The 11,247-nt window shown below is 43.4% G+C and overlaps 1 protein-coding gene across 5 annotated transcripts in view; it reads left to right on the plus strand.

Annotated features, from left to right (window-relative positions):
* Nucleotides 1-319: 319 nt before the first annotated feature.
* Nucleotides 320-11,247, plus strand: part of LOC113210630 (juvenile hormone esterase-like) — a 26,316-nt gene continuing 15,388 nt past the window's right edge. For 3 of the 5 annotated variants that reach the window (XR_008011867.1, XR_008011866.1, XM_052273433.1), the window contains exons 1-3: nucleotides 321-472; nucleotides 2,358-2,433; nucleotides 7,709-7,901. Coding sequence is in view for 3 of the 5 variants with exons in the window: in XM_052273433.1 (XP_052129393.1) it covers nucleotides 454-472; nucleotides 2,358-2,433; nucleotides 7,709-7,901 (288 nt within the window). In the remaining 2 variants the exon portion in view is untranslated. Of the gene's footprint in view, nucleotides 473-2,357; nucleotides 2,434-4,733; nucleotides 6,854-7,708; nucleotides 7,902-11,247 lie in introns of those variants that run through there. The other 2 variants (XM_052273434.1, XM_052273435.1) reach the window with 2 other exon arrangements.

An 11,247-nucleotide genomic window follows, 5' to 3' on the forward strand; every position in this document is an offset into this window, starting at 1 on the left:
GAGAGAAAAATGTAAAACGAAAATAGGTTAATGAAATACCACGAAACCTGTTTCGTGAAGCGTTGCTTGCTGTACATTTTACTTCCGGTGTTTAGCAGGGTGCGCAACAAGAAAATATTAAGTCGGTCATTGATTTGCGGGTATATGGCCTAAGTGTACTAGTAACCAATTACTTTCCACACACACACTCACTTTTCTTCGTGGTTTAAGGAGGGCGTTACTGTATGAAACTTGGAGAGTTCAGCCATCCCGAGCGCATGCGCTCGTGAGAGCGAGCACGTGCGTTTTAAGAGGATGTAGGTGCGACATAGCTCAACAACTGCACACTGAGCTGATGAACATGGGGAGATAACAGAAGGCCTCTACCATTGGGCTCTTCCGACGACTTCTCAAGATAAACGTCACGCCGTGGTGTCTCTTCTCGATCAGTGTCCGCATCAACTGAACGCAGCTATGTGGGACTCAAAGAAAGGTAGGAGACCCGTCACCTGTTCACCTCGCATTGTAACAATAAATTATTGATTCATGGTCGAAAAAAGTAATAAAGCGGATGGGCCGCCCCATCTAGCTCACGACGTTAGGAATTATTTTGTAAATGGAATAGGGTATTTCAATAGGGTATTCCAATGGAGCGCCGAGCCGAAGTAAGGAGAACACAAACGTAAGGTGAGGAGGCGCCCGCACTCCTCCCTGCTTGTCCCCCACTCCTCCCCGGGTGCACTCCGTCTAGAAGAGGAGAGGGGGACGACGCGGGCGCCTTTCCAGCTTCCGTTTTTACTCGTTCTTTACCCCCATCATCATCTTCTATCGGAGGTGGAAGAACAAGTATTGTGCTCAGTACGGTCACTTTCAGCTCAGAGACTACAGCACGTACAGTTCATTGCAAATAACCAAATTATAGGTCTTGACTCAGTAACCAATCAATAATAGAAGTTTTTTGCACTTGCAAAGCAAATTTTAGAGAAATTTGCAAATTGCTAAGCAAAAGTCCCTCACGGGACGATCCGTTTGCCGGCGGTTTTTAAAATAGTTTGACTTGCAAGACAACTGATTTACGGTTTGAGAAATAACGCAATTAGTATTCCTGCTGCATTATTTGTTCATGATAACTATTTTCCAAAATCTGCATCTTTGAAATTTACTTTAGTTGGATATTTAATGAGTTGGAAAACTTTTCGAGTGCATTGTTTACATCACTCGCCATTTGCGTTCTGCGCATGCGCGATCATTGTTTCTTTTTTTTTTACATCCAATAAGCAGAAATTCGTGCATATTTGGGATGATTTAAAGATTCCAATCGGTGCTAGTTTTAAAAATTGCAATTTTTTTTAATGAATAAATTATAGTAATATTTCCATCACAAAATTGCATTATTTTTGATCTCCGGTAAATGGTTATCAAGAGATGGGAATTTTATGATAATGAACACACTCCGAAAGTGAACTTAATTAAACCTAACTGTATGCACAATACTAGCACAAGTAAAGAACGAGTTGATACTTTATTTATCAAATACATTTGATAAACTGAGTCTCTGCTTGTTGTTCTTCTTACTTCTGCCCCGCGCTCCATTGGAATACCCTATTAAGCGCTCCCTGGAAGTAAGAAGAACAAAAGCGGATACAGAGAGCGGTGGTGGGGGTGGGCGCGCGGGGCAGCAGAGGGCGGGCGGACAGGCTCAGGCTCCCCTCCACCCGCCGCTCCTGCGCGCGCCCACCCCCACCACCGCTCTCTGTATCCGCTTTTATTCTTCTTACTTCCAGGCAGCGCTCCATTGAAATACCCTATTAATCGTTAATTTTGCACTGCAAATCACTGACGTATTCTGATTTTAAAAGCTGCTCGTAAAATCAGAATACAACGTTGGTTGCAATTTTCGAAAATGTTTGTTGGCTGAGCCACTGACCGAAAAAGTTTTATTCTGTTTGTTTCTTTGTTTGTTTGTTTGTCTGTCTGTCTGTATGTATAACTCGAGTAGGAATCAGGGTAGCGATATGGGAATAAAGCATTCCGGTAAAGCTAAAATGCAGAAGAATGCGAGGAAGAAGAAAACTGAAATCACTATGCTTTTACATGGGACTTTCGTTTTCTTGTTCTCTGCATTCTTCTGCATTTCAGCTTGTCGAAGGTCTGGGTCCCACTGCCATGGTCGCACGGACTGCGGAAATCGCACCATGTAAAATCATATCGATTTCCGTTATCTCTTTCCTCGCATTCTTCTGCATTTGAGCTTTACCGGAATGCTTTATTTGGCTGAGCGATTACCACAGCCCATTACCCCACTGAGTTTTATCCTGTTAGTTTGTTTGTCTGTTTAATAACTAGAACGTTATAAGGTCTACTATTTTTTTTTAAAGGTCGTGTCGCTGTTGGCTGTGGAGTCATGGTCGCCGTTTCGGTTCTAGTTGGATTGGTCATTTACTACGCATCCAAGTAAGGACACTATTTATAGACTAACAACAAGGTACGCCGACACTCTTAAAATAACACTGGAATTTTCATTTTAAAGTTGCGGCAGTCTTGTTGAGGGCAATTAGCTCAGGATAGGGCTGCGCAATGCTGTAATGAGCTCGGAACTATAACGCAACAAAGTTCCATATGTTCACAATACGCCCGGGCATTTAAAACATTGTAAAATTATGTAGAATAGAAAGGGAAATCAGTACGTAGGTGCTCACATATTTCCCTGGTGACAGGCCGAAAAAAAAAGGATAGGGTTTTCTCACCAAAGAAGAAGTCACTTCAGCAATTGAGCTCTGAGGCTGTATGCCTTTTGTGCGTGGTGACCTTTGGGCACTGAATTTGACTTTGGCGTTCCTAACTTTCGAGTGGATTTTTGTTATACGTGCATAATGTTGGCCAACCCAACATTTGTTGGCCAACCCAACAAAAAATAAAAGAAAAAAAGAAAAAATTGGCCAACAAAAAGACAAAAAACGCTTAAAAATGAGGGTACCGCTGGATTCGTCTTGATAAGTACAATCCATTTCAGGTGTCGGATGAATTTTAACCGGCAGCATTGGGGCCTAAATGGCTAATAAGCCCCCAAAAAGTGTAATTTGGTGAAAAACCGCTGCCAACAACCGAATCTTGCCGGTTAAAATTGAAATGAGAGTACCGCTGGATTCGTCTGGGTGAGTACTATCCACCTCAGGTGTCGGATGGATTTCGACCGGCAGCATTAGGGCCTAAATGGCTAATAAACCCCAAAAAAGTGTAATTTGGTGAAAAACCGCTGCCAACAACCGAATCTTGCCGGTCGAAATGGAAATGAGGGTACCGCTCTCCCATAAGGTTTTCCTGAATCAGAATCAAAAGGACTACAAATTGACACAGGGTTTTTGATATAAGTAAAACAAAAATTTTCTATCAAATTATTTGAGAAAAAAGGGTTTATGAACTTTTTTTAGGAAAATTAGAGGTGATATGGTTATCAAAAATCTTTGTTTTACATAGTATATCAAAACCCCTGTGTCAATTTGTAGTAATTTTGATTCTGATTCAGGAAAACCTAATGGGAGATTTTTAAACCCAATATTGCTGGAGAATTCATGCGCGCAAACTTTTAAGTACAACAATCAACTTTTCTCTGCGCTTCAGTGTCTGGGACCAAAAAGGTACCTCAATACCTACAATCTATTGTTGTTTCTTACTTCAGTGTCCAAAAGGAAATGAAAGTTCCACCAAGTTTGACCATAGCCATCTCTAGGGGGCCAAAAACTACATTTATCCATTTTTATACAAAAAATCAATTTAAAAACTTTAAACCCCCCTTAAGGTGTTGGACAATTAAGGAAAGACATTCTTTAAAAATTAAAACTGCATACGTAGAACGATGTACTAATTCACGAGGGCACACCATGGTTGGGTACGGTTACTGCCGCCGTGGTGGTTGCAAACACTTCAAATTTAAAGTCACGCGGCGTCAAGACTCACCACCAGAAATCCTTGTCTTTTCTGCTGAGCGCACAAACCACCCAGCCAATGAGAGATACACAGCACCTCTCAGCGGCCGAGAAAGAAAGTTGGCACGCAAAGAACTGAAAGAAAAGAAAACATTAGTGTACCAGATGGAAAAGATTGAAAATCTTTCCGACGGTGACCTTGACGAAGGTGACCTTTGAGACCTGAAAACTGACGCCGAAATTCACAACGCCCGATCCGAGGGTATGGCTGAAAATGATTTTGATGCGAACGATATCATTGATGTTCTGATGCAAATGACAGACGAACGACTGAATGCTAAAGAAAAGAAGTCCATATTTTTGAAATCCGTAGGGGACCCGCTGAATGTTATTCTCTTCTAAGAAGAACAGGTTAAGATACTTCTTTCTTTTTTCCGATTTTGGAGGCGGGTGGCAGTTTCAGTTGACGCAACTGGGTCCCTTGTTCGCAAACCTCGCAAGCAGGAAAAGCAAGCACTAAACTATGTCGGTACTGTAAACTGTGACGGTACAGTTGTGGCTCTTTTCGAAATGATCAGTTGTTGCCACGACCAATTTGCCATTTCGAGGGTTTTAGCTGAGTTCAGGAGGGTTGCAACAAGAGACCTTCATGAAAGTTGGCCTTGCATTGGAAAAGTTACAACCGACTTAAGTTTCGCAATTATCAATGCTGTTCTCACTGAATGGAATGGGATATCGCTTACTGACTACCTGCGATTGTCGTATAGGCACGTTACGGACTGGCACGGACCAGAATATGGATACACTAATTTTCCTGTTCCTTTGCAGAAACCACATAATGGAGATGGGGATGGCTTCCAGAAATTGCAAAGCCCATTCTATCGGCAAGCCTACCAACTATGTTGTCCTGGAAGGGATAGCAGCATTGATTGAGACTGAAAACATAAATAACTTTGACGTGAAATTCGAAGCATTCTGTATTCTTCTTCTGTCTAAGAAAAAAGGCAACTTTGTCATGAGCGCTGCAAGTCGATTACGACTAGGAACTCGGTCAGAGGAAATGCTGTTACCAGAGGTGGTGCTTCTGGATAAAGAATTTGAGAAGCACCGTTTTAAATGCCACGAGAAGCTCGCCGACACGCCGTTTGCAACACGCTGCCTGAAGAAGCTTAAGATTGTCAAAGATGAATTAAGTTGTGACTCAGAAGCTGCTTCGTCTGAAGATAGCCAAGCATTTTGCCCAAAGTTCTTGAATATCTTTATCAAAAAGTATGCTTCTTTAATACCTCTGTGGACAGGGATGATGTCCAAGGAAAGGGGAGACCCGACCTCTTCTGTAAATACAAATGCAGATGTCGAGAGCCACTTCAAAGACAAAAAGAATACAGTTCATAAAATTTCTTTTAACAAGGTTGGTAGGTATGTAAAAATTGAACGAATACATGTAAAGAGGCAACTTCGGAAGGTAGAAAACAACCTCATCACCAATAGCAAAATCCCACAAAAAGAAACAGCAAAAAGAGGAGCTCTTGAAGTCAATGAAGAGACACACAGGTTCAGATAAACCAGCGCTTGGTCAAAAATCAGGTAACTCCCAAGCAAAAGCCAACATACTGCAAGATTTGTTTCCATCTGGTAAATGCCCCAAGAACACAGGGTTTTCTTTGTCATCTGAATCAGCCGAGGTTGAAAAATGGGGTAGTCCAAGGAAAAAACTCTTACTTAGAGAAGGCAAAAATATTCCTTGCAAGCGCGTTATGAGGGAGGAGACAGCTCATAGTAAAGTACCTGAAAGCAAGGGCAAAAGGGACACCATGGTGTTGAGTGATGAAAATGAAGAGAATTGGCACAGTCCTCCAAAGTATAAGAAAAAAAACATCAGCAATGCTAATAGAAAAAGATCTCTGTCACTTGCAAAATCACAGGCTGAGATTTGGTTACAAATCGAATCTGAAACCTGCCACACACCTTTTAAAAACTTCCAACACAGTCATTACAAACGGTTTCTTCACCTCAGTCCACAAAATACGTTTCCACTTCTGTGCAAGCTCAATGTTGAAGATCAGGTCCTGGTAGAGCAGATTGTAGATGGGAATCCTGATGAGGATTCCTTACCTATAATGATGATAGTCCTCTTTATTTCACTGCATTCGCTAAGCTCTTGCAGACTTTAGCTTTGTCTTCTGATGTTGTTGACGCTTGCTTTTCACCTCTCGAAGAAAAGTATGGGAACCGAAACACATACATCGGCTACCACACCACTGGCAAACATATATTTTTCGAAGAATTGCGTGAAGATATGTCCGTCAATAGAGATTCCACCTTGAAATACAAGCTAATTATCCTTCCTGTTCATACACCACAACATTGGTCTTTGGCTGTTGTAAACACTGCTGAAGGAAGTTTCAGCTATATCGACCCATCTCTGGCATCTCTCCCGACCAAGCAAAGAAAATGCTTTGGTCTTTTAAGAAATACATAAAGTTTTACAACACCACATTTCAGGAGAATGTCGAACTTCGTCTTCGCGTAGTGGATATGGAATTCCAGACTCAAGGTGATTCTGTTAATTGTGGAGTTTTCATCAAGTACGCCGAAACAATTCTTAGTTCTTCTCCATTTCAAGAATTTGACCCAACCAGTTATCGCGTTGAATTAGCTCGTTCTTCGCAGAGAAGGGGTCGGTTGTTGACAGCGGTTTTTCACCAAATTACACTTTTTTGGGGTTTATAAGCCATTTAGGCCCCAATGCTGCCGGTTAAAATTCATCCGACACCTGAAATGGATAGTACTCACCCAGACGAATCCAGCGGTACCCTCATTTCAATTTTAACCGGCAAGATTCGGTTGTTGGCAGCGATTTTTAACCAAATTACTCTTTTTGGGGTTTATTAGCCATTCAGGCCCCAATGCTGCCGGTTAAAATTCATCCGACACCTGAAATGGATAGTACTCATCAAGACGAATCTAGCGGTACCCTCATTTTTATTTTTTGAGTGTTTTTTTTTTTTTTTTTTGGCCAACTTTCCCTTTTTTTTCTGTTGGGTTGGCTAACAAATGTTGGGATGGCCAACATTATGCACGTCGAGCGGTGCGGGTGCAGGTAGTAGTCGGGTAGGAATCCCTTGCAGCACCGAATAGGGTATCTCAATGGAGCACGGAGCGGAAGTAAGAAGAAGAAAAACGGAAGGTGGAAAGGCTCCTGCACTCCTCCCCGCCTCTCTCACTGGGCCTGGGCGCACCCTCACTCCGCCCAGTAGGGGGGAGGGGGACGGCGCCGCCGCCTTTCCAACTTCTGTTTTTGTTCTTCCTATACTACCGCTCCGCGCTCTATTGGAACACCCTATTGTCGTATAACTGTCGGACAATAGGAAAAAAGAGATGGAGAATATGGTTGCCATACAATAGGGTATTTCAATGGAGCGCCGCCCGGAACTAAGAAGAACAAAACCGGATACAGAGAGCGGTGGTGGTGGTGGGCGCTCTGAGGAGCGGCGGGTGTACGGAAGCCTCCCCGCCCGCTTCCCGCTCCTCGGCGCACCCGCCCCCACCACCGCTCTCTGTATCTATTTTTGTTCTTCTTAGTTCCGGGCGGCGCTCCATTGAAATACCCTATTGATCTCGCTATTGATACGCTGTACATTTTCATGTAGGATAGACAGTCTTTCAAAGTGAAGGCCTAGTTTACTTATAGTATCGCAACGCTACTAGGCGCTTTTCAGTACAGCTCTATGGATGGCCCTACTCCCGCTTGCCAGAGCTATGAATCGTATAATTTTTCTGACATAAAGTTTTTCTTTTAGAGATCCATACTGTAAATGTGAGGATCTCAATAGGGATCGGCCGCCATTTGTCTGCCCGGACCCCGTGATTACCGTTGAAGAAGGCTCGCTAGTCGGGTCCTGCAAGCCGGATATAACTGGAAACGGCAAACAGTACGCTGCCTTCTTTGGAGTGCCGTATGCCAAACCTCCTGTGGGCGAGCTGCGGTTCAAGGTATGTGAAAATACTCGCAGCACTCGACGCGGGTGTCGCTAAAATCAATCTCACTACACGACTTTGAATCGGAAAGTCTTTCTCCTAGAATAACATGCCGTAGAGATATGTTGGTTTGGCCGACTTTGATTAAAAACATGAATTTCTGAGCACACCGTAAACAAAAAACTCACGTGTTCCTTCCACCGTTGCAGGGGGTGAAACCCTTTATTTTTGCCAATTTTCACAGAAAGCTCCACGTACATGTTAACTTTCACAGAGAGCTCCACGTACATGTTAACTTTGTCCTTCACCACGGTCTCAGCGGGGGGTCGGCGCGTCGACTGGATCAGCGTACTCGTCGTCCGACGACGATTCCATGTCCTGCACTGCCAGTCGGGAGTCGGGCGCGTTTGGGGGAGGTGAAGGAGGGTCAGGGGTAGCAGGATCAAGAACGGGAGCAGCAGCAGCCACAGCTGCTTGCCTCTGCACGCTATCCGCCTGCTCTGCACACAGCAGACGCGCACGGGCGTTGCTCTAAATCAAAAAGGAAATTGTAAGAACACTGTATTCAGTACAAGCACAATTTTAACAAGGTAGATGTGCGCCAGACCACGTCTCACGTAACAGGATTTGCGATATCTCACGAAACACTGTTACGCTGCGACGCGCCTGGCATACATGCGCTGAAACCCGAGTCGGGTAGTGGCAATATGTACGCAATAAGACGGGCCTTTGACCCATCACTTCGACAAAGCATGCAGGGTTGTACATTTTATCGCTTATTTGGTCAAAATTACCTTCGCGCCTCAACGGTTTGAGCTAGGGCAAAACAGACAAAATTTTCAACCATTGGGCTCTACTTTCATAAGTTACCCCCTAGGAAACCACAAAAAAATATTTCCAAAAAATGTCATTTTTGGGACCCGTTTTTTTGATATTTTAAAAATCCAATTTTTGAGCTAGAATGCCTATCTTCGAACTCGATCTGTCTTTTTATGACACAAAACGACCCTGAAAATCCCAGGTCGCTCGCTCAATTCGTTCTCGAGTTATCGTGCGGACAGACACACACACACAGACAGAAAAAGTTTTTTCCGACCAGACGGAGGAATAGGCTTCGCTAATCGCTCAGCCAATCAGGACTAACTAACTGACCTCCGCGATTTCTTCTGCGCCCAGGAGATCTTTGAGGCTTTTGAACTGCTGGGAAAGGAACGCCCTCAATTTTTGCCGCATCGTTATAGGTGCGGCAAATTGTCCTTTAACTGCCACGCCATCAAACGCCGCAAATGTGCAATTGGGGAGTCAGTGGACTTTGGTTAGGCCTGTTCCCCAAGACACTTTCTTCGAAAATCGGCCGGCACTGTAATTAGTTGTTGAAAAACAGCTCAGTTGTTCGGGAACAACAGAAGTTGTTGAAAAACAACTTCGTTTGTTGTCAATGCATTGTTGATAGTGGACTATTGGGCACCATTTTGTTTTTGATGACTTTTTAAACTAGCTATATGTACGCCAGACCACGTCTCGCGTAACAGGCTTCGCGATATCTCACGAAACACTGTTGCGCTGCGACGCGCCTGGCGCACATATAGCTAGGCCTGCGGCGCTGACCCCCGAGACGAGTTAAGGGGGCATCCTAGTGTAGCGAGCCTAAAATAGGGGTGATTTGCGTAATTAATTTTAGAGAACCCATAGTTTTTAGAACAAAACCGCGTATACCGTTTTGTAGCGCATACTTTTGACTTTAAAACGCAATGTGTATGACGTCGATACGCCTACCCAAAGTTGAGATGTCCCCTGTTGAAAACGGCACTGCAGCGTTGTCGTCTTTTCATGGTGTACCGGATTCCGGCCACGCCGTTGGGCCGTTGAGGTTCCGATTTTTTGTGGATGTTCCTAACACTTGTAGGTATGACATGAACTAGGATATCTGGGATCGGTCACCTCCTTCATCCCGAAAAAAAAATCAAAACTATGAGAGTTTTAGCTTTTTTTCGATATGTCAACTTTAAGCTGCTCGAAAAAATAGTAAAAATTATCCGATCGCAAATATCCTAGTTCATGCCATAACTACGTTCATGCAGAGTCTAAAAATTCTTTGTTGGACTGTGTGAGACCAACGGCTCGACTTTAAATAGGTACACCATGACAAGACGACAAAGCTGCAGTGCCGTTTTCAACAGGGGATATCTCAACTTTGGGTAGGCGTATCGACGTCATACACATTGCGTTCTAAAGTCAAAAGTATGCGCTACAAAACGGTATACTCGGGTTTTGTTTTTAAAACTATGGGTTCTCTAAAATTAATTACGCAAATCACCCTTAGTTTAGGCCCGCTTCACTAGGATGCCCCCTTAAGGAGAGGGTATTGGGGAACAGGGCCTTCCGGGGCCAAAATTTGACATACTCAAACCATTTGTCGGGGCCTTTATACTCTTAAATTAGGGACATGAAACTTCTGCTGTTCGGTAACGGTTTTCATTAAAAGTTTGAATTTTGACAGATTGTTATGTAAAAATCAACGTTTTAGAGATACTAGGTAATCTAGGGACCCTTATGCCCAAAAGAGGGTGTAGTGCGACCTGTGGTTTAAGTATTACTTCCTTTACAATTCTGTGACATGCAGCCTTTTTACGATTTAATGGACCATTTTGACTTTTTCACGTTTTTTTCGCCAAGAAATGCCCCATAGCGCCGAAACGGTACAAGATAGATCAAAACGGTTGAAATTTTTGCCCACAGGGCTATACTATGACGAGTTACCCCTTAGGAACCCATAAACAAATATTTGAAAAAAATACATTTTGCAACCTGCGGTTTTCGATTTTTTAAAAAGTAAATTTTTGAGCTAGAATGCTCATCTTCGAACTCGATCTGTCTTTTTGTGACACAAAACGACCCTAAAATTCACAGATCGCTATCTCAATTCATTCTCGAGTTATCGTGCGGACAGACAGACAAACACACACAAACAGAATGAAACTTTACGGGTCAGTGGAGTAATGGGCTTCGCTAATCGCTCAGCGAACAAACCAGTTTCTACCACACGGGCCGCGTGCGGGGGGGCAGAGCGTCATGTCACCGCGACCACCTGTTGCAGGTGATGAAGTTTAATACTTTTGCTGACACAGCAAATAATTTTGCTGACCCGGCAAAAATTTTTGCTGACATAATAAATAACTTTGCTGACACAGCAAACAATTTTGCTGACAGAACAAATAATTATGCTGACAAAGCAAACAATTTTGCTGGCACGGCAAATAATTTTGGTGACACAGCAAATAGTTTGCTGACACAGCAAGTAGTTTGGTGACACAGCAAATAATTTTGCATTACATGGCGTTTAAACCGAGTTGCACACTTA

This window comes from Frankliniella occidentalis, unplaced genomic scaffold (assembly GCF_000697945.3).
Source record: "Frankliniella occidentalis isolate FOCC.00 unplaced genomic scaffold, Focc_3.1 Scaffold271, whole genome shotgun sequence".
NCBI lineage: Eukaryota > Metazoa > Arthropoda > Insecta > Thysanoptera > Thripidae > Frankliniella > Frankliniella occidentalis.